A 27,645-nucleotide genomic window follows, 5' to 3' on the forward strand; every position below is an offset into this window, starting at 1 on the left:
TGGAACACATTACCAGAGGTTGTGGTAAGAGCGGATAGCATAGCTGGTTTGAAGAAAGGTTTGGACAAATTCCTGGAGGAAAAGTCCATAATCTGTTATTAAGACATGGGGGGAAGCCTCTGCTTGCCTTGGATTGGTAGCATGGAATGTTGCTATACTGGGTGTTTGCCAGGTACTAGTGACCTGGATTGGCCACTATGAGAATGGGCTACTGGGCTTTGATGGACCATTGGTCTGACCCAGTAAGGCTATTCTTATGTTCATTCCAGGATGTATCGGACACAAGCAGGGTGCCGCCATTTTGAAAAGCACAGGCCCTGAGTTGAGAGGGAGTAGGCATCTCTCCTGTCTCAATCGGAAAAAAATTATGTGTGAGGGGGGCCACTGGACCACCAAATATATTTTGTTTAGCTTGAGGGAGGGAGTTATGAGGGACCCACTGGACCACCAGTGATTTTTTTTTATGAGTGAGAGGATAGGGAGGAGTTCACTGGTCACACACAGAAGAGCTGCTACAGGACGTTCTGACCCTTTTACCGACCAATGCTCAACATTAACAATGTGCATATACTTTGCATGCTATTAGTGTTGAGCTTGGGTTGTTTAAAAAAGAACAGTGGCTCTCCAGCACTGGAATTTTTTGCATCTATCCTTAACTATTCTATATTTTGGTTATGGCAGATTCATCGCATGCAACTTGTTGCAGGGTCTCCTCCATCTGGACGCTGGGAGACTTTTTCATTTTCCCAGATAATTTGATGCTGTTCTGAACTAAACAGCACCGCCTTCTTATGTTCAACTCCTTTTGCTATCATATTGAATTTTGCAGTTCATACTCCCTTTCTCATCTCTGTTCTGTCAGTTCTATCTGCTTCCTTCCTTGGATTAGATTGTGAGCCACTCAACTAAGCCCATTGATGGGCAGGATAGTAAATCCCTATTAAACTTGAAACTTGCAGAGGAGGGTATTACATCTCTTCTCCCCCCCTTTCATAATCACTAATAATCACCAGAGCCGATAGCCTAAAAATGCTGTGGCATTTGATGCAGTATCAGAGCAAAATGCAATCGAAGCAATCTTCTTGTTTGCTGCAGGATTTACAGTAGCATTTTATTTGCAGGGACAGCCATCAGAGCTGCCTCAGGTGCTGGCAAGAAGAGTGACAGCTATGGGTGCCAAGCTGCTATGAGGATTCTATGTTAACCTTTTCTGTCATCTTTGAGCCTGCAAGCATGCAGACCCCAAAAAGGAAAAGGAGGAGTGGGCAGGGGAAGGAGGGTGCTGAAAGCAATCTTTGACGTAGAAACCATTTTCTCCTGCAACAAACCCTGCTGCCATGGTTACGTTTACTATTTGGGGATCTCTGCTCCTTTAGGAAAGAAACCAAAACTCCTTGGATCACTGAGCTGTTAGAATTTACTAACGCGCCAACATCTCTGCAGCAGTGAAGGAGTGAGAAGGCTTCCATTATCTTTTCCCTACTTTTCTGTCTCCAAAGAAGAAGAAAAAAAAATCCCCTTTCATGGCTCCTGTAAAAGCACACATACCTCTCTTCCCTTCTGATTGTCTCAGTATAATTTGAGTAAAGCTTCGCATTGACAATGTAATCAATCCATTTATTATCTCATTAGGGTTGTCCAGAAAAACCTAAAGTTGGAGAAACTTTACTAACTGAAGTTTTTCCCATGAATTTGTATGTGCTTGATCACAAAATATTTTTTTGTACAATTTTGTAGGCCCATCCTAGAGTCGCTTAAAGCCAGTAAATATAAACACCACCAAAACTCATTTTTTTCCCCTTACAGTGGGCTGATAATTTTGCACTAAACAGGTGATAGTGCTATCAGTATGCTATGGACACAGATTAAACATGTAAATATAAGTAAATCTAGCATTAGACATATGTGAAAGAATTTCTGGGTTACAATATCATACAGAAATTCATAGAATAAATATTGTTTGACTGTCACATGGCTAATTGGGCTTGTCCAGACAAGTATGACATCAGCAGCTGATCTGCTGCCTGAGAAATGCTTTTGAGCGCCCCTACCTTTACTCAAACATCAGTTAGTTCTAGTTCTAGGCGTGTTCTGAGCTTGCATGGGCAAGAATGACTTGCTGCATCTAGTACCAGCACCTGTATAAACCCAATATTGATAAGTGTAAGTTCACTTTTATTCAAAGCAGTGTTTTGAGTTTTGCTCTTGTACTGTGTTATATTTTAAGTTTCTAAATACAATAGTAGGTTTCATTAGTAACTGAGCATGTCAACTAGAAGTAGAAAACTCTACAAAGCTAAAGATGATGTTCCTGGTTTACCAAGTTCATCATTTGAGAAATCCTCAAGGCCAGTTACCAGAGCAGTGAGTGAATTTTGACTCATTGGACACTCTTCATCTTTGATTACACTCTTCATCTAAGTTGCCTACCTGCAGGACGATGAAATGGGGGTCTAGGTAGCAAGTTGTAAGTCTTATGGGAGGAAAGGATTTTAGATAAAGAGAAGGTGGTTTGAAGTTGAAATGTTTGCCAGTTAGAGGTTCCCATGAGGTGACTCAGTGAGTGTTAAGGCTCAGGCTGAAAAACATAAATCAAAAAAACATTTGTAAGCTAAAGAGAGATCAACGGGATGCCGCTAACAATAGGACTTAATATAGGAAGTCTTCTGGGGCATGCGCTTACATAGTGGGTCACATGACCCATTTCTCAGGTGGGGCCAGATTCATAAGAGATGACGTCCAGCAGCACAGTGTTTTTTTTTAGGGTTTTTTTAATATTAATTTTCCAAAAAACTTAGCAGTGCAATATACATGTTAACAACCAGAGAATAAAGCACAAAATGCACATTCATCTTATAAATATACACATACAGTATCTTTATCCCACCCACCCTTCTATTAAATAATCAATAATAAATACAGTGGTACCTCAGTTTACGAGTGCACCAGTTTGCGAGTGTTTTGCAAGACGAGCAAAACATTCGTAAACTTGGTGCCTCGTAAACCAAGCGTGCCTTGCTATACGAGCGCCCCCCCCCCACGATCCGGCATCCCCCCCAGCGATCCGGCATCCCCCCCCGCTCTCGTTGCCCCCCCTCCTCCGCGATCCTACTTCCCCCCCCCCCCCCGAGCAGTCAATGACACCCTTTACCCAACTTGGCACCAGTGCCGGTGCCCGAAGATCCTCCCTCTTCTGGCGCGGCCTGGGCTGGGCGGTGCGTCGGAGATCCTCCTTCTTCTGGGCTGGGCTGGGCTGGACTGGCTTTGAGCATTTTCGCATGCTCAAAGCCTTATGGTCTCGCTCTCTCCGAGATTGAGAGTGAGACCAGAAGGCTTTGAGCATGCGCAAATGCTCAAAGCCAGTCCAGCCCAGCCCAGCCCAGAAGAAGGAGGATCTCCGACGCACCGCCCAGCCGCGCCAGAAGAGGGAGGATCTTCGGGCACCGGCACTGGTGCCAAGTCGGGTAAAGGGTGTCATTGACTGCTCGGGAGGGGGGAAAGTAGGATCGCAGTGGAGGGGGGGCAACCGCGAGCGGGGGGGATGCCGGTTCGCAGGGGGGGAAGCTGGATCGCGGGGAGGAGTTTGGAACAGCATCAGATTCCTCAAAGGGGGGGGAGAATGGAGCAGCGCCGGTAGCCTCGGGGGGGGGGATGAGGTGGAACCAATCAAAGCAGTTTCCCTTACTTCCTATGGGGAAACTTGCTTTGATATACGAGCAATTTGGTTTACGAGCATGCTTCTGGAACGAATTATGCTCGTAAACCAAGGTTCCACTGTACATATTTATACTTTCCAAATCCTTATCTTATATAATAATAAAGTATTCCCTCCCTGGATGTGAATAGAAGTAAACCAAATTAAAGAAACAATCCAATTATACTCAGCTCAGTGAGGTTAAAGCTCAATCCTTAGACCACTGCACTAGAAAAAAACCCCACAATTGACAGACTGCACCATAGACGCAGGAAGAAACCTGGGGCAATGAGGGGTTACTCAAGGTCACAAGGAACTGCAGCAGGGCTCAAACCCAGCTTACCAGGATGAAAGCCTGCTGCACTAATTATTAGGCTACTATCTCCAGTCTTGATACTAAAGTGAGAAATGAAAAATGTGCTGGTTCAATTTGAAAGCGATGCAAACCAAAGAGAAAAGTCATTGGTTCTGTTTTGCTGTAAAATGAAAAGCAGCGCTCTACCAAAGAATCTGTTTGTGTAAGCGGCTGTATGCGAGACATATATAATAAACACCACCAGAAGTCCAACAGGACATGAACCCATGGAAGCAAAGCAGACAAGGAAAGAAGTGGGAACGGACCATGAGCAATCCAAGGGCGCCAGCAGGATAAAACGAAGCTTGATTATTTCAGTACAGGATATACAGTCAAGTAGAGTTGACACAGTACTGTGTTTTGGGGAGCCAAACCGCCTGCATCAGGGGTCACTGTATTTGGGACTTCAATGAATATAGCATCGCATATGAATGATGAAATATGAATCCAAAAAACAAGCAAGAGGTCACGAAAACCATGTGTGCAAATATCACTATAAACACAGTACTGTGTCGAATCTGCTTTACTGTATGCCCTGGACTGAAATAAACAAGCTTTGTTTTATCCTGCTGGCGCCCAAGGATTGCTCATTGTCCGTTCCCTCATGTTTCCTTGTCAGACATATATAATATTAAAAATCACTTCAAAAACTTGTGGAACACACTGAAATCCTCAAAGCATAGGCTATAGCGTGAGTCCAGACATAAACTATATACCAACCAAACAGTTGAGTTAAGAGCTTATTCGGATCTCAAGTGCTCACAGTTATATGCCGGTTGAACAAATATTAGCATATAACTATCATGTGAGCTATCATCGGTCCTTTAGACTCTTGTTATGTAATTTAATTTAATTTATTTCAATCTTATTCTATGATTTATAGTTCTAATTTGTTATGCTACTGCATTTAAAGTTATTCAAATACTTAGCTCGGGTGTAGGTTCTTAACCCAGCCTGTTGAGAACTGGACAACTGGACGACGGAAGATCTCCGTTTCGCTCTCATTAAAAATGACAGAGCTTCTTCAGGAACAGTGCAGTTTATCGGCACTATCAATAAAGCGTGTCTGGACTCATGCTATAGCCTATGCTTTGAAGACATATATAATAGCCACTTCCATGTCATGACCAGCAATAAATGACCATTGTGCCCTATTGTCACTACCATGTGTTTCTTTTTCCTAAAAGAATGTGATTCGCTTTGGAATTGATTAAGCAAAGAGAGTTTATTTTTCCCAGATAATTTTAATGGTGATAGTCCCTTTCCTGTCCACATGGTTATTAATTGTTATTACTTCTAGCTTTACCAAGAAGTAAAGTTAAGGAGGGAAAGCAATGCATCTGAGACTACTGGTACAGACACATTCAAGCTTTCCCTGCACGCTCCGAGTTCCCAAATCAACACAGCCAATGGCAGGACAGAAGCAGAGGGCGACTTGTTTGCTGAGTTAGAGCAGGAGTGGCACAAGAGCATGACGAAAAGGAAGAGCTGTGCGTTGTCAATAGACCATCCAGGGACTGTCCAGGATGAAAAATTAGAAGACTGCCCTGATCAAAAAATACCAAAAAAAGAACGTGGTGCTCTCAATGAAGTAAGTCCTCTTTCTCATTGATTCACAACCTAGTCCTTCTGTCACTCTCAGCCAGTCAGATCTGCAGAATAACTTCATGCCGCCCGATCTTTTGTGCTATTTAACCGGCCAGGAATGGCTCCTGGCCAGTTAAATAACATCTGGCTGGCTAAGCGTTAATATTCAGTGGGAGATAGCCAGCTATCTCCACTGAACATTAGCACTTAGCAGCTAGAACTTAGCCAGCTATTTCGTACGAGAGCCACCGATTTTAAACTTTGACCGGCCAATCTGAGCCACCCCAATAGCTGGTCCGTCTTTGGCCACTTTAACTTAACCAGTGGTCCAGCAATGAACGTCCGGGATCAGTGCTGACTGTGGGAGTTAGCTGTCCTTTATCTCACACTCTCAATATCGGCCTCATTGAATATGTATGAGAGAGAGTCAGGCGTAGGGCCTACATTCTATGTAAATCTATCTCATGCATATTCATTCTGGCTGATATTCAAAACTATTTAACTGGCCAGGAATAGTATTTTAGCACCTATCCACAAATAATCAGCACCAAACTGGCAATGTTTTGTGATTAAAATAAGCCACATAAATAACAGTACTATTTATTTATTTCATTTTCTATCCCCAAAGAGCTCAGAGCAGATTACAGGTTAACATACATAATATATAGTTAACAGGCTACAATTTGCCATAGTACAGTACAAGTTTTTTTTAATACATGTTCTATCCTAATTCGACCTCTAATTGCTGTGCACTTAACCTGTTAGTGCCGAATATCAGCATAACTGGTTAAGTTGCCACAGCTACAATTGAAACCGGATATTCAATGCCAGTCGCTGGAAACAGCAGCCCACTGCTGGCTGAACATTGGACTCATCATGAATCTCCCGGAAACCAATTGGTTGGATGTGCCTTTAGGCCCGGGTTGAGAAAGCAATGTTACTTACCGTAACAGTTGTTATCCAGGGACAGCAGGCAGCTATTCTCACTAGTGGGTGATGTCATCCGACAGAGCCCCGATACGGACATCTTGCAAGCATGTCTTGCTTGAAGAAACTCAGAAGTTTCGAGATGCCCGCACCGCGCATGCGCCAGTGCCTTCCCGCCCGATGGTCCGGGCGTGTCTCCTCAGTTCAGGTAGCTAGCAGAGAAGCCAACCCAGGGGAGGTGGTTGGGACGTGAGAATAGCTGCCTGCTGTCCCTGGATAACAACTGTTATGGTAAGTAACATTGCTTTATCCCAGGACAAGCAGGCAGGTATTCTCACTAGTGGGTGACCTCCAAGCTAACCCCAATGGGATGGTGGGAGAGTTGGCAACTTAAGAGAACAAATTTTGTAACACTGTTTGGCCAAACTGTCCATCCCGTCTGGAGAAAGTATCCAGACAATAATGAGAGGTGAATGTGTGAACCGAGGACCAAGTGGCAGCCTTACAAATCTCAATCGGTATCGATCTGAGGAAGGCTACAGAGGCCGCCATTGCTCTGACCTTATGGGCTGTGACCTTACAGGGAAGGGGTAAACCAGCCTGGGCATAGCAGAAAGAGATACAAGCTGCCATCCAGTTGGAGATGGTGCGCTTCAATACAGGTCGTCCCAACTTGTTTGGATCAAAAGAGACGAAAAGTTGAGCAGTTCTGTGTGGTTTGGAGCAATCCAAGTAGAAAGCCAAAGCACGTTTACAGTCCAGAGTATGCAGAGCTGATTCTCCAGGATGAGAATGAGGCTTTGGAAAAAACACTGGAAGTACAATGGATTGGTTGAGATGAAATTCAGAGACCACTTTAGGCAGGAATTTCGGATGAGTGCGGAGGACCACCTTGTCATGATGGAAGACTGTGAAAGGCGGGTCCGCCACTAAGGCCTGAAGCTCACTGACCCTGCGAGCAGATGTGAGGGCCACTAGAAAAACCACTTTCCAAGTGAGAAACTTAAGTGGAGCCTGGTTGAGAGGCTCAAAAGGAGGTTTCATCAGCTGAGAAAGGACAACATTGAGATCCCAAACCACTGGAGGAGGTTTGAGAGGAGGATTGACATGAAAAAGTCCTTTCATAAATCTGGAAACCACAGGATGAGCAGAGAGAGGTTTCCTTGTAGAGGCTGATGGAAAGCCGCAATAGCACTCAGGTGGACTCGTATAGATGTCGACTTGAGACCAGACTGAGACAGGTATAGAAGATAGTCCAATACAGAGGATAGGGAGGCTCGCTGAGGCTCCTTAGAATTGGAAACACACCAGGAAGAAAATCTAGTCCATTTTTGGGAGTAGCATTGACGATTAGCAGGCTTCCTGGAAGCCTCCAAAACATTCCTCACCGCCTGGGAAAACTGGTGAGGAGTTACGTTGAGAGGAACCAAGCTGTCAGGTGGAGAGACTGCAGGTTGGGATGAAGTAGAGATCCCTGATGCTGAGTAAGCAGTGAAGGAAACACTGGAAGGAGGAATGGCTCCCTGCTGCTGAGTTGAAGTAGAAGGGAGAACCAAGGTTGTCTGGGCCACCGAGGAGCTATCAGAATCATGGTGGCATGGTCGGACTTCAGCTTGACCAGAGTCTTTTGAATGAGAGGAAATGGAGGAAACGCATACAGAAAGCGATTCCCCCAATCCAGCAGAAAAGCATCTGCCTCGAGTCGATGAGGAGCGTAGATCCTGGAGCAAAATTGAGGCAGCTTGAAATTGTGGGGAGCCGCAAAGAGGTCTATCTGAGGCGTCCCCCACTGAGCGAAGATCTGATGAAGGGTCTTGGAATGGAGTGTCCATTCGTGAGGCTGGAGAAGATGACTCAGGTTGTCTGCCAAGACATTGTCCTTCCCCTGAATGTAGACAGCCTTGAGGAAGGCATTGTGGCGAACCGCCCAATCCCAGACTTTGAGAGCTTCCTGGCAGAGGGAGGCCGAGCCCGTGCCCCCCTGCTTGTTGACATAATACATGGCAACCTGATTGTCCGTGCGAATGAGGACCACCATGTCGTGAAGCAGATGTTGAAAAGCTTGAAGAGCATTGAAGATGGCTCTGAGCTCCAGAAGATTGATTTGATGGAGTCGATCCGCACTGGTCCAGAATCCCTGAGTGCGAAGACCATCCAGATGAGCTCCCCAGGCATAGGTTGAGGAATCGGTTGTGAGAACCTTCTGGTGGGGAGGAATGTGAAACAGCAAACCTCTGGATAGATTCGAAGAGGTCATCCACCAAAGTAGAGACTGCCGAAGAGCAGGAGTGACGATGATGTGTCGAGACAACGGATCTGACACCTGAGTCCATTGAGATGCCAGGGTCCATTGAGGAATTCTGAGATTGAGCCTGGCAAATGGCGTCACATGAACTGTAGAGGCCATGTGGCCCAGGAGGACCATCATGTGTCTCGCTGAGATGGACTGGCGAGAAAACACAGATAGGCAGAGATGAAGAAGAGCATCCATGCGCTGAGGAGGAAGGAACGCTCTGAAGCGAATGGTATCCAGGACCGCCCCGATGAAGGGGAGAGACTGGGTAGGTTGTAGATGAGATTTGGGAAAGTTGATCTCGAATCCCAAACTCTGCAAGAACAGAATGGTGGACAGGGTCGCCAAGATGACCCCTGAGGCCGAGGGAGCCTTGATCAGCCAGTCGTCGAGGTAGGGAAGCACCTGAAGACCCTGGATCCGGAGTGCAGCGGCCACCACCACCAGACAATTCATGAAGACTCTGGGGGACGAAGACAGGCCAAATGGAAGCACTCGATACTGTAGATGGAGATGTCCCACCCGAAATCTGAGGAACTTGCGAGAGGCCGGATGAATGGGAATATGAGTGTAGGCCTCCTTGAGATCCAGAGAGCATAACCAGTCGTTCTGCTCGAGGAGGGGGTAGAGAGACGCGAGTGTCAGCATGCGAAATCTCTCTTTGACTAGGAAAATGTTGAGGACCCTGAGGTCCAAAATGGGTCGCAGGTCACCCGTCTTCTTTGGAACAAGGAAGTACCGGGAGTAAAACCCCTGGTTCAGTTGGTCCGTCGGGACCGGCTCTACGGCACGAAGCCGGAGCAAAGCCTGAGCTTCCTGAAGAAGAAGAGCGGTCTGAGTCAAGTTGGAAGGATACTCTCTTGGAGGGTGGTCCGGAGGGACCCGATGGAAATGAAGAGAGTATCCTTCCCTGATTATAGTAAGGACCCAGAGGTCGGTTGTTATGGCCTCCCAACGATGATAAAAATGATGGAGGCGCCCTCCGATGGGAAAAAACAGGGGAAGGCAGAACGAGGTTGGTTATGCCCTCGACGAGACAGTCAAAAAGGCTGAGTGGCCTTAGGGACAGCAGGCGACTGAGACTTAGGCTGTCCCTTCAGAGGAGGCTGACGCTTCGCCGGTTGCCTCGCAGGTGGAGCTTGCCTCGGCTGATAACGCCGCTGATAGATCAATGGCGGACGAGAAGGTCGAGACTGCTGAGGCTTAGGCTTCGGCCTAAGAATGGATTGGAAGGACTTTTCATGATCAGACAACTTCTTCGTGACAGTCTCGATGGATTCGTCAAAAAGATCCGCCCCAGCACACGGGACGTTCACCAGGCGGTCCTGAAGATTGGGGTCCATGTCAATGGTCCGCAACCAGGCCAAACGACGCATCGCTACCGAGCAGGCCGCCGCTCGGGCAGAGAGCTCGAACGCATCATAGGCAGATTGCATCAACTGAAGTCAAAGTTGGGACAGCAAAGCAACCACTTCCTCAAACTCAAACCGAGCCTGGGACTCAATGTATGGTGTGAATTTCCGAAGCACAGGCAGAAAAAATTCCAAGTAGGCTGCAAAGTGGAAATTGTAATTCAGGACTCGGGACGTCATCATAGAATTCTGCTAGATGCGTCGACCAAACTTATCCATGGTTCTGCCTTCGCGGCCCGGAGGCACCGAAGCATAGACCTGGCCAGGATGAGACCGCTTGAGCAAGGATTCGACCAGGAGGGACTGGTGAGAAAGCTGAGGACCCTCGAAGCCCTTATGATGCACCGTGCGGTACCGAGCATCCAATTTTCCAGGGACCGCAGGGATAGAGTAAGGAGACTCGAAGCACCGCATGAAGGTCTGGTCGAGGAGCTTGTGCAGAGGAAGGCGCAAGGACTCGGCCGGAGGACAAGGCAAATGCATGGTATCGAGGTACTCCTTGGAGTATCGAGACCCAGCATCGAGGGTAATGTCCATGTCATCCGCCATCTGTCTGAGGAATGAGGAAAAAGACAGTTGGTCCGCCGTCGCCGGTTTACGAGAAGGACTGGAAGAAGACGAGGCTTCGGGCTCCATAGAGGCCCGTGAGCAACAGGGCGAGTAGAAAACCTCGGGATCCTCGAACTCCGGGCCCGGAGGAGGAGACCCAGCCGAAGCAGCATACCCCATCCGAGGCAATTTCTTCTGAGGTGAGACGGTCGAGTGTCGAGAGGAATGCCTCGAAGAGTGTCTGGATCGATGCCCCTCTCGATGCCTGGAAGGGGATCGAGCCCGTCTGTGAGAAACCTGGTCAGACGCCTCCAAGGAGTAGATCGGACTCGATGCCGTCGATCGCAGAGGCGGAAGAGTCGATGCCTCCCCCGACGACGCCCAAGCTTGATAGGGGGTTCGGAAGAACTCGTCCTGCTTCCTGCTATGCCCAGGACTGGGAGGCCTCGAAGGTGGACGCCACACTGAGTCATGGGGCGGGGTAACAGGTTCCAATGGAGGCAAATCGCTAAACGAGGCTTTCCTCGAGGGGATAGGCTCCAAGGGGGGCATATCACTAAGGGAGGCCTTCCTCGAGGGAATCGGTTCCAAAGGAGGCATAGCACTAACCGAGGACCTCCTCGAGGACCTGGACACCGCTCGCCGCTCCTCCTCACCGAGCAACGAGGTCGTGCGGCGCGGCGGAGGAGGAGGGGGCGGCCCGCCCCTCAGAACCGGAACCGGGAGGTCACCCTGGATCGAGGCAATCAGCCGGGGTCCCATGGTGTGCATGAGTTTCACAAACTGAGCCTCCAGAAGGGACTTCAACGAAGCCGATATGGAGGGATCCGCACCAAAAGGGGGCCCTTCCGCACGGTCTCCGCGCTCTTTCGGTGTCGCATGCTTCTGCTTGCCAGCCTTCGGCACTTTAAGGACCACCGGTGGAACTGTAGGGGTCGATACCTGCTCCGAGGAGACGGAGGAAGGCACCGGCGCCGAAGTCGAGGCCGAAACCGGCGCGAACGATGCCGGTTTCAGGAGGCCCGAAGCAGCCGGGGAGGCAGCGGGCTTCGCTGATGGAGTCGAAGCACCAGTCGATGTCGATGTCGAAGCTGAAGGATCCAACGAAGCTTCCATCTTGAACATGGACTCCCACAGCAGACAGCGGCGCTTAAACGCTCTCGCCGTCAAAGTGGAGCAAGGCCGGCACGATTTCGGGAAGTGATCCTGTCCCAGACACTGTAAGCAGCATCGATGAGGGTCCGTGAGCGAAATCGCGCGTTGGCACTTGCTACACTTTTTAAAACCGGTAATCGGCCGGGACATAGGCCGGAAAAGTTCCGCCGCAAGGTCGAAGGCGCGGGGCCCCAGCCACGCGGCCGACCCGGTGTCGGAATAAAAATTTTTTATTTTTTTTTAAAGAAATCAAAGAAAGAAACAAATGCACAGGAGAGCCAAAAGAACTCAACCCGCGGCAAAACAGAAGGCAAAAATGAGATTCAATGGGCGCAAAATTGAAGATAGACTTCTCAGCTCCGCGGAAGAAAATGAACTGAGGAGACACACCCGGACCATCGGGCGGGAAGGCACTGGCGCATGCGCGGTGCGGGCATCTCGAAACTTCTGAGTTTCTTCAAGCAAGACATGCTTGCAAGATGTCCGTATCGGGGCTCTGTCGGATGATATCACCCACTAGTGAGAATACCTGCCTGCTTGTCCTGGGATAAACTGTGCTATATGGTAATATAGATTTCAGAAGCATTCCTTTTTAGATGTTAATGCAATAGGGACTCTCTTTTTTGTCCTCCTAAAGGCTCTTGAAGAAATTGCCAAAATTACTGAGGAATTAAGCAGCTACCAAGAAGAAATAAGAAAGAAATCAAATCACAGTAGGTATGTATAATATAAACATGTAAAAAGTAGGGCTGCAGATTAAGGCACTCTTTTACTAAGCCACAATAGAGTTTTCTACCACAGCCCAGAGCACTAAATCCTCTGATGCTGCTTCGATGCTCAGAGGAATTCTATGAGTATTGTAGCAACGTCAGAGCATTTAGCGCTCTGGGCCATGGTAGAAACTAGAGAATGACACAGGGACAAATTTGTCCCCTTCCCCAAGGGAACTCAATTTCCCCGTCCCAACCCTGCGAGTTTTGTCGCTGTCCCTGTCTCTGCCCCATTCCTGTAAGTTCTGCCTTAACCACAGAAGCCTCAAACACTTATGATTTTAAAATGTTTAAGGCTTGTGCAGATGAGGACAGAGTTTGCAGGAATGGGGCAGGGGCAGGAAAATGAGTTCCCGTGAGGACGGGGAAAAATTCCCTGTGTCATTCTCGAGTAGAAACCTCTACCGCAGCTTAGTAAAAGGGAGGGGATTAGCGCATTAAATAGTATGATTAATATGCTAAATCTTTAATGCTGATTAATAAAATTAATCACAACTAATGCAATTACCTTGTCTACGGGGTGTGCTCCCGTTTCTTCTCCATGCTGCCGCCTGCAGTCTTTGAGTCGCTGGCAGTGTTAGTCAACTGAACATGCTGCCTTCAGCAACCCCAGAAGCTTTCACTCTGCAACACAGGCAGTTGAAGCAGATGGAAAGCTTCCATGGCTGCTGAAGGCAGCGTGTTCAGATGACTGACACTGCCAGCATCCTGAAGATTGCAAGCAGCAGCCTGGGGAGAAAATAGAGAGAAGTACTCATTCCATAGGGGGGGAATGTCACCCATGATTAGGGGGAGGAAGGGTAAAGGAGAAAGCCACCAAATTGGGAGGGTGGAAGGAAGAAAGAACAAAGACCAGGGAAGGGAAGGGAGAGGAGAGAGAGATGCCAGACCTCAAGGGAGGGAAGGAAGGGAAGCAGAGGAGAGGAGAGAGATGCCAGACCACAGGGGAGAGGAGAGAGAGATGGAAGGTAAGGGAAAGGAAGGAGACAGATATGCCAGACCATGGGATGAGGAAAGAAGGAAGGAAAGCAGAGAGATGCCAGAGCATGAGGGTGGAGGAAGAAAGGAGGGAAAGATGGATGAGATGGAGACATAGATGCCAGACCATGAGGTGGGGCAGTGGCATACCAAGGGCAGACACTGAGTAGAAAGGATAGAGAGAGAAGGGTCAGATGCTTGATGGAAGAGAAAGGCAGAGAAAGAGGACAGACACTGGATGGAAGGAAAGGGCAAAGAAATAGGGCAGATGCTGAATGGGGGGAGAGAGTTGGTACATTGAGGGGAACAAGGAGAAAGAAAAATGCTGGACTTGGGGCAAGGAGGGTGGAGAGAGTTACTACCTTGAGAGGGGCAAGGAGAAAGAGAGGTGATGCATGGGGAGGGCAAGAAGAGGGGAAAGAAGTGCTAGAATCAGGGTAAGGAGGGAGTAAGGTACTGCATCGAGGAGAGGGTGAGCAAGGAGGAAGAGAGGGCATGGCGGGCATGGAGATGGAAAGAAGTGCTGGACTCGGAGGGTCATAGAGGGCGAGGTGTTCAAGAAGGGATAGAAGTGCTGCTTTGGAGGACAAGGAGAGAAAGAAATGCTGAAGGGGAAAAATGAATGCACAGAGGTAGGAAGAGAGATGCTGGATATGAGGGGTTAGCAGGGAAAAGAGAAGACACAGCGGCCTAGAGGCAAGAGAAAGGCACCTAACTCCAAAGTAGGCGTGTCTAGGGGTGGAGAAGGACTTAGGTGCTGCTAAACATGATTCTCTAAAGAACTTAGGCACTTATGATGTAGACTTTTAAATCCCTGGCCTACATTACAAGCACCTAAGTTTTAAGTAAGGCATGATTCTGTAATAGGCGCCTAAGTGTAATTGACAAGAGATATGCACCTATAACATAGGCACATAACATAACATTATACTTATAGACCACGTTACCAAAAAATTCTACGCGGTTTACAAAAGATTATAAACATTAAACATAATCGTATATTTGAATGAGTCAGCTAGTCAGGTATTTGGAGAAACAGCTGTGAGCAACAATGATCGAAATTCTTTTTCATGAGAAGCCGCCTGAGATGCTAAAGAATGATTTAGGAATTTCTTGCTTTTACAACCTTTTACAGAAGGGAAATTAAACGGAGCATGAGTTTTTCTATCTTTTTAGACGCCATTTATGTAGGGTTACCAGAATTTTGGCCCTGACTTCTTCCACTCCTGGTACCACCTTGTTCTGGCTCCAGCGCCACCTTTTTCCATTAGCCAACCCCAGCCCTAAACAAACCTCATCTCTTCGGGGCCGTGTTTGGAGGGCATCTGTGTATGCACGGAGGTGACGCAATAACATCACATGTATTGCATACATGTACAAAAGCTCCTGAAGTGGTGTAAATGCACACACAGTGGCATAGCAAGGAGGGGCAGACCACTATAGATACCAACATGGTGGGAGTGCCAGCGCCGGCAGTTCTCCTTTCCTTCCCCTCCCCCCCAGTGATGGGATGGGTCTCTGAAGGACAACCCCCCCCACCCCACTGCTACCTCTTCAAATCTTCACCAGCAGCAAGCAGGCTGTTCTATGTGCTGCTCTCATCAGCCTTTACCCTCACTCTGATATCACTTCCTGTTCATGGGCCAAGGAAGTGACATCAGAAGGAAAGCTCAGCTGGCGTGAGCAGTGGGTATTCCAGCCTACTCATTGTTGGTGAAGATGTGAACACGTACAATGGGGGGGGGGGGGACTGGATGTGAGAACTGGCACTAGTTTTGTTAGAAAACAAAAAAAATCACTGGCTATTTTTATTTATTAGCGAGAGTGTTCCCAGATGGCACACACATGTGAGTATGCCTGGCAGGAAGCAGAGTTCTTTTCATCACTTAAAAATGTTCTTTGAAAAAGAGAGAGAGCTACGTAATTCATGATAAATCTCAATATCATGGCAGAAAAAGATGATAGATGACCCATCTACCCAGTTCATTACACACAGCATCATGTCTCCTCCTCTGGTCTAGTTCTGCTTCCTTGGGAGCACAAAGAAGTGCAAAATGAATCCCTTGAAGGATATATAAAAAGCTTTTCTCCCCTCTGTCCTGGATCACAGCCACAGTTTGTGCTGGAGGTGGTGTGTGCAAATGTGTCTTGGAATTAGCTGGTAGGGTGTTGCTGGCTATGAATGTGTTGGCTTAGACTCTGAGACACTGTAAATGTGTTAGTTTAGTCTTTTTTCTCCTGAAATCATTAGCATTCCTCCAGTGATCTGAGATGTGTTCAGAAACAGCAATCCAACCTTGGTTCTCCTGAACTGTAAAATGCGGCAGTTTCTACAGTAGTGACATGTTAGGCTAGAAAGTACTGAGGGCTAGATTCACTAAGCTTTGCGAGCGACCAGTTTGCGAGCCTTCTCTGACCCCGACCCAATTCACTAACCTTCTGCCCAATCCAATCCGATCTGCACATGCAAATGAGAGGAAATGACATGCAAAGTAGGAAGGCAGCGATTCACTAAACTGAAGAAGGAGCACCGATTGGGCTGGCCGATACAAAAAGAAGCGATTGCTGAGGACCAGTCGCTCACATCCTTGCCGGCTGTCCTGCTCTCTGCAGCCCTGAAATCCTAGTCTCAAAAAATAAAACCAACAAAATAAAACATTTTGAACACATCCCCTGCTCTCTGCCGCCCTTCCCTGCAGTGTGAGACAGTGGTTTTAACCTGCGGACTGGAACAGAACAGAACACGCCATAGTGTAGCCCGCTATAAACCCGCGGGTTAAAACCATGGGCTCGTGAGTAACCAGCAACCCTCGCTTCCTGCCCTTCCCTGCAGCGTATCCGATCATAGGATCCCAAACTCCACTATTGAACTGATCAGACACAAGCTAGATTTTTTCCAATCCACATATCGTGGTGCCAGCAAGTGCAGCCACCCCTCCTCCTTTCGTTTTGACCTCAAGTTTGCGCGAAGAGCAGGCGCATGCGCGGACCACATCTACAGGCAGAGGTTGGTCTGTGCATGCGTCTGGATCGCTCTGCAGTGATCCATGGGGTCGCTGTGGGGCATGCTTCCAATCACCTAATTTGCTTGAGGACTCTTTAGTGAATCAGTTGCCCGACAAGACTCGGCCACAGATCACCCACGGATTGGATCGTAAAGGTGAGTTTAGTGAAACTAGGCCTGAGTGAAGCGGAATCATTTGCTTACTCTTTCCAAAAATACCAGGACTAGGGGACACGCAACAAAGCTACTAAGTGACAAATTTAAAATAATAATAATTTATTTTTTTGTATACTGCTTTACCAGAAAGGTTCAAAGCAGCTCACAACAGAAGAAAATGCATACAGTTAGTGTAGTTAAAATAACATAATGAACAATTAAAATTGGAATAAATCAATTGAAAAACAAGGAAGAATTAAACAGTAACACAGCTAAGATATGAACATGTCAAAAAAGACGTGTCTTTAACAATTTTCTAAAATCGGAATAGGAAGTCGCCTCTAACATTGGTTTTCCAAGTCACGTATTCAGTTTAGCGGCCTGGAATGAAAAAAATTCTGTCAAAGAACTTCTTATATTGACAGGATTTTATAGAGGGGTAATTGAATAGATTTATTCTACGTGTACTCTTGTTGGAATAGTTCAAAGAAAAGTGAGAAGCAAGATAGTCTGGGAGCATCCCAAAAACTGTTTTGTAACAAATACAGGAAAACTTAAACAGAACTCTGGACTCTACCGGCAACCAATGAAGTTTTTGATAAAAGGGAGTAATATGCTCCCATTTTTATAATCCCAAAATGAGGCGAACAGCAGTGTTCTGGATCAGTCTAAGCTTTTTGAGTATTTTTTTAGCTCATCCCCAAATTTTGTATATAGCGCCATATGTGTGTATAGTTGATTTGCGTGCACAACTTAGGGCTCCTTTTACGAAGCCGCGTTAGAGGCTTTATCGCACGCACCTTTTTAACGCACGCTAACTCTCGCACTAGCTGAAAAAACGCCTGCTCAAGAGGAGGCTGTAGCAGCTAGCGCGGCCGGCCGATTAGCGCACGCTGTTACGCGCATTAAACCGCTAACGCGGCTTTGGAAAAAGGAGCCCTTAATTGTTTAACAAAACCAATTGGCACCGTTAGTTGGCAATTAACTCCTCATAATTAACTCTACTAGAAGTTACACGCACAACTTTGCAGATGCATTCTATAAGTGGTGCGTGTCAGTTCTAAACTAACTAAACTAAACTAAACCTTAAGATTATATACCGCATCATCTCCACGGATGTGGAGCTCGGCACGGTTTACAAGAACTTAAAATATAGGAAGAGAAGGAAAAAAAAAAAAAAGGTTTACATGAATTTATATATAGAAGAGAAGAGTAAGGGGGGATAGAATTACATTTTAGTGAAAAGCTAGGTTTTCAGTTGCTTGCGGAATAATTGGAAGGAGCCCAGGTTCCGCAGCGGGGTAGTAAGGTTGTTCCAAAGACCTGTGATTCTGAAGAGAAGGGATTTTCCCAGTTTGCCTGCATAGCGAATACCGTGTAGAGAGGGGAAGGATAGTTTATACCTTTGGGCGGGTCAGGTAGAGTCAGGACTCGAGTTATAAGATAGTGGGATTAAGGGAGGAAGGATGCTGTGAATGATCTTAAAAGCCAGGCAGGAGCATTTGAAATGGATTCTGGAAATCACTGGGAGCCAGTGAAGTTTGGCTAGTGTGCAGATCTCCAAAAGGGAGTGTGGCCAGGGGAGGAGCATGTGCATTCCTAAACGTTACATGCACAATGTAGGCACAGGTATTTAGGCCTGATTCTCCTTGGTTTAAATGGGTGCGGTCTGAATGTTACGGCATGTATTTATTTATTTGGTTGGCTTTCCCATCTGTTAAAGGCTGTAAATTTAAAAGTTATCATCAACATCTTCTACCCTATTCAACATCCAGGGATAAGGATTTGAATCTTTAATCATGACCTCTAACACTTATCAACAATTTAGGCAAAATCTAAAACTATATCTGTTTACTAGGGGCTCCTTTTACGAAGCCGCATTAGTGGTTTAACGCGCGTAATAGCGCACGCTAATTTTCCGGCCGCGCTAGCCGCTACCGCCTCTTCTTGAGCAGGCGGTTTTTCAGCTAGCGCGAGAGTTAGCGTGCGTTAAAAAGGTGCGTGCGATAAAGCCGCTAACGCGTCTTCGTAAAAGGAGCCCTAGATCTTTCAGGTAACTGAGGTATTCCAGCTACTGTATTCACTTTTCTTCTTTTGTAAACCGCATAGAACTTAACGGTATTGCGGTTTAAAAGTGAGTATGTTATGTTTTAAATCCAGTCCTCCCCAAAGAGCTCAGAATGGGTTACAGTTTACAATCATGTATTAAGGAAGAAAAATCACTAAGTAAATTTAAAGGACTATTAAAATACTGGTTGTACAAGGATATTTTTGAGACCTAATCATCGGAGTCTCTTTTGATCCCATGCATTGCTTAAAACTCACATGTCCTCTGTCTTAGGCTCCGAGAAATTCTTAATTTTCTATTCCATTTTTATCAATACTTTTAAAATTTCTTACCCTCCTTTTGTATTTTCCTTTCATGTGTCCTTTACTATACATATTGTAGTTCTCCCTACTTCCCTTATGTATTGGTACGTCATGTTCGTGTGTGTTGGTTTTAGTTAATAATTAAGACCCTGTTTTAATTGTACACTTCCCCCTCCCCATTCGCGGTTCCTGCACTCGCGGTTTCATATAATCGCAATTTTTTCTGGGGAGGGGGAAAATTTAAAAAACAGTCTTAATGTAAAAAAAAATCCATCTTTTTTCCTCCCTGCCGCCTTCCCGGCCTTACCTGGTAGTCTAGAGGGCTTTTGGGGCAGGAGCGATCTTCCTACGCTCCTGCCCCGTGCAGATTGCCATGAGGAAATGGCTGCTGGGAGTTCCCGTAGTCTCTCGAGACTACGTCGGGAACTCCCTACAGCCATTTCCTGATGGCGATCTGCACGGGGCAGGAGCGTAGGAAGATCGCTCCTGCCCCAAAAGCCCTCTAGACCACCAGGTAAGGCCGGAAGGCAGCAGGGAGGTGGGGGTGGGTCAGAGCCGGATAATCGCGGTTTTTCGGCATTCGCAGGCCGGCTCTGCCCGTATCCCCCGCGAATGACGAGGGAGAAGTGTAAATCGCTTTGAATTAATTATATTACGATACATAAAAATTTTAATAAAACTTGATCATAGATTTACAATATACGTTACATTTGTAGCGTTAAAACATCATCTAACAAGTGTTTTCTGTAGACACTGCATAGAGATGAAACTGATTTCCATGAAGGAAAACAGTATTCGATATGTAAGATTTAGAGCATCAATGCTCTCCATTGCTGGGGTGAAGCTTTGGAATGCCCTCCCTGTAATCCTGAGGATTTGTACTCATCGTCTGCTATTCAAAAAGATGTCGAAATTGCAATTATTTGGCCATTTTACGGGTGTGGTAAAAATTATCTTAATGCACCGGAAAAACCCACACAAGGGTGCTCTAAGGCCACTTTGTACCATGGCTTAGTTTATTCTTTACACGAATAACGTTATCGAGCCACTGGAATCGACTGCCCCCACTTATCCCTCAGCTTTAGAAAAGCAATAAAAACATACCTCTTCACCTAACCCCCTGCCCTTGACCCATGGACTACAAATAAATGTATATTTATTTATTTAATTTTCTATACCATTCTCTCAGGTGAGCTCAGGTACTCAAGCATTTTCCCCTGTCTGTCCCAGTGGGCTCACAATCTATCTAATGTACCTGGGGCATTGGGGGGATTAAGTGACTTGTCCAGGGTCTCAAGGAGCAGCGTGGGTTTGAACCTACAACCTTAGGGTGCTGAAGCTATAGCTTTAACCTCTGTGCCATACTCTCCCCTAATTGATACCAGAACCTGTATGTTTCACGTAAGGAAAACTTGTATTGTAAAACCTTGCACTGTAACTATGGCAAATTGTAACCAGTAAACTGTATATTATGGGGCTCATAATTAAAAAAAAAAAAAAAGTCCAAAAAGTGGCCTAAATTAGTACTTGGACGATCAAAAACCAGATCGTCCAAGTACCGATAATCAATGCTGGTTTTAGACATATCTAAAACCAGCTTAAGCCTTTCCCCTGCCTCTAACGGATTAGCGGTATATAAGAAATTAAATTAAATTAAATGCCTAGAGCAAATAGTGGTGTTTTTAGAAGAGGGGAAAGGGCAGGAGGTGGGCCGACCTAGACTTAGTCGTACAGCAAGTATAACCAAAAACTTGAGCAGGTTGCTCAGTTGGAACTTATACGTTTTGACTTAAACCAAGTCATAACAGGTATAAGTTCGGAATAGGAACCGCTGAGCTGATTGCGGCTGCCACGATCAACTCATTAGCTCCTGCAACCTGCCCACCCCCCACCGCAATGATCGCGGCAGGAGAGATGGCTCATCTCCCCATCGACGTGCAGCTGGCTGGTTTAAAATACTAAAAATGAAAGGTTAAAATAAATTTTTGTAGGGGGGAAAATGTGAACATTAAAATAGACAAATTACATATACAAACGTGTTTATTTTATCTGTGTAAAGCTTACTGCACATTCTGTAATTTAAACCAGTTCCTCATTTAATTTGATTTGAGTTTAGCCACCCGTCTGTTTATCCCACCTGTACTATCCATCTTGTCCTATCTATAAGTCTCAACTGCACTTGTCCCCTTGGCTACCTTTTAAGATTTTTGGGGGGAGGAGATAGTATTAACCAGTTTAGCATTCTTTTCATATGAATGTTTAAAAAAAAAAAATTATTTATTCATTTTTAAACGTACAATAAGTGCATCAATATAATATAACAAATAGATCATAAATATATCACTTAATAGTCATCAAGAGTACACATAAAATGCTATTAACCCCTCCCTCCCCAACCCTTCCTATTATATAATCAAATACAATGTACAATATATATTAATAAAATTATCCCCCTCCCCCCTCGTAATTGAACCTGTAAATCATATGTTCTAATAATGTTCTAATACATTACCTATTAAGGTGTTTTCTTTTGTATTGTGCTGATATCTGTACTGTTGAATGTGTATATTTCTGACACTGCACCATGCTGTTGCTATTTGTAGGAGTCAATTTGCCATCTCCAAGTTTACCTTTATGAATTGTATTTTTTAAAATTACTATTGCCGTTAAAACGTATAATTTTGTTATGTTACACAAGATGCAAATTTGGAACCATTTTTTTACGTCAGTAGCGATACTTTTCCTAAAACTTATCTCTTTATTTTGTGGGCAGAACAAAGTCGTATCCAGTTGTGGAAGCATCAAAAGAACCCGCGTTTTCATCGCATAGGCCAAATGTGAATCACACGTCTATTAAGGAGTCAAGCATTCCCATGGAAACTTCTCAAGTGGAAGAGCAAAATAATAGGAAAAACCCAAGGGTCACTGTCAGAACTAGCAACGCTGAGAACAATACAAGCGAAGTAGACAGAACTCCCTTAGAGAAAAGTGAAGTTCCACCAGTTCCTCCGAGGAGTACATCTCGGCTTATGACAAGCTCATTTTCTTTATCACCACAGGCTTATAATGCACAAATTCAGAATCTGAGCATTAGCTGTGAAAGCCAAAAATGTCATACTGAGAAACCGTACAACAGCCTCCACGAAAACCAAAAGATGCCCGGAGATGAAGCTACAGCAACAATTAATGCATCTTCCACAATCAAAAAGGATTCCAACTCTGGTTTTTGCCACAGCAAATTGACTTATGAGGTGGGTAGGTCTGAAGGAGGTCACAGAGATGGATCTTCTACATTGTTGGTGAATACAAGTATTGGAGACACAAATGAGACATCTGATAGAGTAACCCAGAGCCATAGTGCCGAACATCACAGTGCTCTGAATTGTGCTAGTGGCTTCGGTGGTACCACGCTGTGGACTGATAGGTTTGGAGATTCTAGGTATGTCCTGGACCAAGCCCCCCAAAATGGGAACTTGGCAGCAAAGATTGATGAATTTAATCGCGCAGTGTTTCAAACAAATAAAATCAACACAGCTTCAGAAGGTTGTCCACTTCCATTAACCACATCCGGAAATCCGAACTGCAATCATATTTCACTGTGTGGCAGCTCAGCAAATGTAGAGGACCCTAGTAATGTACGTAGTGTTTCAAACCTTAGTGTCTCCGCATATGGGGATCCTGAATCATGTAGTCCTAACAGGAGCGCAAAACTTTCCCAGGAGCAAAAGCAAATGAATGGATTTCATAGTATGAGTAGCTATCATAATAGGCTTCACGAACATGACTGGAAGCCAAGTAATTTATCCGGTCGCCCGCGATCAGCTGATTCAAGGTCAAACTATGGTGTTGTTGAAAAGCTCTTGAGGAGTTATGGGAGAGCAGCAGTGACTTCTTTGTATGGCCCTAAGTACTGCAATGATGAACCTATACGGATGGGCTCCAGTTGTACAGATGGCAGCTCTGACCCCTTAAGCCAGTGTTTAGAAATGCTTCAGATAGAGCAGAGAAATGCAGTCATGCCTGTCGATTGGAAAGTCAAGTGGCAAACAGAAAAGCAGATGTTACCAGAGGTAAATTGTGAAATAGAAAAGCTTTAATTTAATGGAAATGTGAAACAGAATTGATGGACAATGGAGCAACCTAAAGCACAGTCGTCAAAGCACATTCAGAAATTTAAAAATGTGCATGGTATCGTGTATGAAAAAAAATTCCCGGCATGCCATGCCGGGATTATTTTCAAGATTCTTTGTTTTACCATACTTCGTTGGGTTTTGTTTTGGTTTTCTTTATTTTGTTAGCTGTTTGATATCCAGTGCCCTTCATAAAGAATCCAGTTTCCTAGTTATGTTGTTGATTTTTAGAATGATGTTCAACAAAAAGCTGGGCTCCTAAATTTGTGCTCTGTTTTCAGCCAAGTTTAGGAGCCTAAGGGGCCCTTTTACTGAGCTGCCCTAGTAAATGAGCTTTTTGCACCCTAACGTGGAACTTTCCCGTGCACTAAGTCCATTTCTACTGTGGCCCTAAATTAGGCATTTTCGTATTTGTCAATATTCTAGCCATGTGCTAACGTAGCCATTTTAAAAAATTTACCTGGGAGCACTTACCGCCTCCTATTTAGGCGGCACTAAGGGCTCCTGCTGTATTATTGCGCTAACCAGTTAGCACACCAGTAAGGTCAGCACACTGGCTGAATAGCACTTCTACTCCCATTCTCTGCAAATAGAAAACAATGAATACTTCACACTTAGAATGCACAAATGGCAAAACTAACACAGAATGCGTTCTCTTGGGCTTCCACGGCTGACATCATGCTTGTTGCAGTTTTCCAGGTCTTGTCGCATCTGGTCAGATAGAACCAACATTTCCACCTGACCAGACGTGGCAAGACCCGGAAAACTGCAGCAAGCATAGAACAGAATGCTTTAGTGTGTCCTGTGTTAGGCTATTTTTTTTCTGCATTAATCCCCTAATTCTATACAAAGCACTCAATTGTGTGCCCAAATTGCATGTGCAATCATTTGTATATGATATACTGCTCATCGGCGCAGCCATCTGAGCAGTTAATCTAATTAGGTACTGTGAGTATTTTTCCCTGCCTGTTCCTGTGGGCTCACAATCTACTTGGGGCAGTGGAAGGTTAAGTGATTTGCCTAGAGTCACAAGGAACGGCACTGGGATCAAACCCACAACCTCAGGCTGCTGAGTCAGCAGCTCTAACCACTAGGGCCTAGGCCACTCCAATTTAATTGAATAATAAGCTAATTAATGCTGATAATTCACATTTTAACAAACAATTATTGGTGCTAATTACAAGTTGTGCCTGTAAATTTAGGCGCAGATCCGCGCCTAAATTTTACGCACAAGTCAAAAGGGTGCAGAAGTGGGCGGATCATGGAAGAACCAGGGGCATTAAGGTATATGCATAATTATAAATTAAGGGCATCCAAGCCTGAATTTAGGTGCAGGCATTTGCACCACATTTTTATTGGTGCAAATCACTGTTCCTAAATTTAGGCGTGGTTCCCAGGTATAAGCTAAGGGCTCCTTTTACAAAGGTGCGTTAGGGCCTTAATGTGCGGAATAGCGCGCGCTAAATTTCCGGACGCGCTAGACCTTAATGCCAGCATTGAGCTGGCCTTATTCTAGAATACAGAAAAAGGGGGCTGATAACTCAACCAAAATACATCTGTTGAGTGACTCAAAATGGCTATGACAAAAATATGTAAAAAGAAGTCACTATATTCTATAGCAGAGAACTAGAAGCGAATGTCCATCAACTGCTGTTAGAACTAATGCTCAGAGACATGAAGGCAGATAAAACCGCCTCACCACCCAATCATCGCATTGCTCAATACAGTGTCAGAACAATGACAGTGGTAGATGTTGAACTTGCAATTGCCTAACCAATAATAATAAAACGCTAGAGCGCACATGCGCTCTCAAAAATTCGTGAGTCCTGGCGCCGTGAGGTGTGCTTCTGTGGCAACATTCTAATTGACACCTCACGGCGCTTGCAGGGGCTGGAGGCGCATGCGCGCGACTGTGCTCTCTACAAACCTCCCGGCTCCAGCGGAGTGGCAGCAAACGAGTGGTGGACAGCAGCCCCGCTACGGCCGTTGACCCTCCACAAACCTCCCGGCTCCAGCGGCGTAGGCAGCACTATAAACACGCTGCTTCGCGCCCTTCTCTGCCGATGACATCATCGGAGACAGATGCGACAGAGGAAATCGGCAGTAGAAGGCCGTGAAGCAGCGTGTTTAAAGTGCTGCCTACGCAGCTGGAGCCCCGAGGTTTGTCGGCGGTGGGAGGGTCAGGAGCAGGCCAGATCGAGCTGGACAACGGCAGTAAAAGAAGGGGGAGGGGCCAAATGGAGCAGGGAAGAGAAGGGAAAGGGGGGGGAAATGCTGCTACTGCTTCTGCACAGGAAAGGGGGGGATAGGAGGGAAATGCTGTTGCTGCTGCATAGGGAAGTGGGATGGAAATGCTGCACAGGGAAATGGGGAAAAATGACACAGACAGACAGCGGGAGGGAGGGAGACAGAAAGAAAGAAAGACACAGGGGCAAGGAGAGGGACAGACAGAGAAAGGGGGCCAGAGAGAGAGTCAGCGGGAGAGGGAAAGGGGGCTGCTTTGGGGGGAGGGGTGTGCTTGGGGCAAACAGCTTTGCTCTGGGGGGGAAGACAGAAGGGGCCATGGAGAGACAGGGAGAGGGAATGGGGGCTGCTTTGGGGGGAGGGGTGTGCTGTGGGAGACAGAAGGGACCATGGAGAGATAGGGAAAGGGGGCTGCTTTGGGGGGAGGTGTGCTGGGGACAGACAGCTTTGCTCTGGGGGGGAAGACAGAAGAGGGCCATGGAGAGACATTTGGGGGGGAGGTGGGTGCTGGGGGCAGACAGCTTTGCTCGGGGGGGAGACAGAAGGATACAAACAGCGGCCAAGGAGAGAGAGATAAAGAAAGACAGACAGACACATCTATTCTAGCACTCGTTAATGTAACGGGCTTAAAGACTAGTTGGCTATAAGCTCTATATCTTAAATAGATAACTTAAGATGGTCAAACTTAACTTCAGATTAACTGGTTCCGACGTGCCACGTTTCGATACTGCTTCAAGGAACTGACATAGCACTGCTAAACCACCTCAAACAGGGTAATGAAGTCTCATTAAATTTCACTGCTAGCGTTGTAGGAAGCCTGTTTGAGGTGGTTTAGCAATGCTATGTCAGTTCCCTGAAACAGTATCAAACGTGGCACGTCGGAACCAGTTAATCTGAAGTTAAGTTTGACCATTTTAAGTTATCTATGGAAGATATAGAGCTTATAGCCAATTAGGCAATTGCAAGTTCAACATCTACCACTGTCATTGTTCTGACACTGTATTGAGCAATGCGATGATTGGATGGTGAGGCGGTTTTATCTGCCTTCATGTCTCTGAGCATTAGTTCTAACAGCAGTTGATGGACATTCGCTTTTAGTTCTCTGCTATAGAATACAGAGTGACTTCTTTTTACATATTTTTGGCCTTATTCTAGAAGCATACTGCGCAGTTTAGCCACGCAGTAATTTTGTGCATGCGCTAAAAACTCTAGCGCATCTTAGTAAAAGGAGCCCTAAGTGTGGGCAGCAGGTTAGATCCCATGTGCCAGGCCCACTATTCTTCAAGAATAAATCAAGAAAATTACAAAACTAAGGAAATATCAGTCTTTAATTTCGACCACTTAGCTAGGAAGTCCAAAATCTAAAGGAAACAAAATGAAGACTAACATAAGAATTGCTGCTGCTGGCTCAGACCAGTGGTCCGTCGAGCCCAGCAATCTGCTCACGCGGCAGCCCTTAGGTCAAAGACCAGTGCCCTAACTGAGTCTAGCCTTACCTGCATACGTTCTGGTTCAGCAGGAACTTGTCTAACTTTGTCTTGAATCCCTGAAGGGTGTTTTCTCCTATGACAGACGCTGGAAGAGCGTTCCAGTTTTCTACCACTCTCTGGGTGAAGAAGAACTTCCTTACGTTCGTATGGAATCTATCCCCTTTCAATTTTAGAGAGTGCCCTCTTGTTCTCCCTACCTTGGAGAGGATGAACAACCTGTCCTTATCTACTAAGTCTATTCCCTTCAGTACCTAAAGAAATTAAGGATTTCAGACAGATATCAAGTCACTGCCTAATTCGCCTAGCTGATCTCAGTGGAATGTAGAACAAATACTTAGATCCTTGCTCCTTCCTAAGGCACTAGAAATTCATCCATTGTTTGGATTAAAAATATATATATATCTTATTTTTTTAAAAAGTGAGGTTAAGAGGTGTCCGGGATGGTGGCCCCCCCTGCTCCTCCCTCTCTACCCCCCCCACTCCTTCCACACTCCCAACACCACGTGCCCTCCCATCCCATCTTTAAATCTT

At 45.9% G+C, this 27,645-nt stretch overlaps 1 protein-coding gene across 2 annotated transcripts in view; it reads left to right on the forward strand.

Moving 5' to 3' along the window:
* KIAA0408 (KIAA0408 ortholog) overlaps positions 1-27,645 on the forward strand; it is a 56,090-nt gene that overhangs the window by 15,517 nt on the left and 12,928 nt on the right. For both annotated transcript variants that reach the window (XM_033938692.1, XM_033938693.1), the window contains exons 4-6: positions 5,350-5,640; positions 12,610-12,689; positions 22,024-23,320. In XM_033938692.1, the coding sequence (XP_033794583.1) occupies positions 5,350-5,640; positions 12,610-12,689; positions 22,024-23,320 (1,668 nt within the window). The remainder of the gene's footprint in view (positions 1-5,349; positions 5,641-12,609; positions 12,690-22,023; positions 23,321-27,645) is intronic.

The sequence above is a fragment of the Geotrypetes seraphini genome, chromosome 3 (assembly GCF_902459505.1).
Source record: "Geotrypetes seraphini chromosome 3, aGeoSer1.1, whole genome shotgun sequence".
NCBI lineage: Eukaryota > Metazoa > Chordata > Amphibia > Gymnophiona > Dermophiidae > Geotrypetes > Geotrypetes seraphini.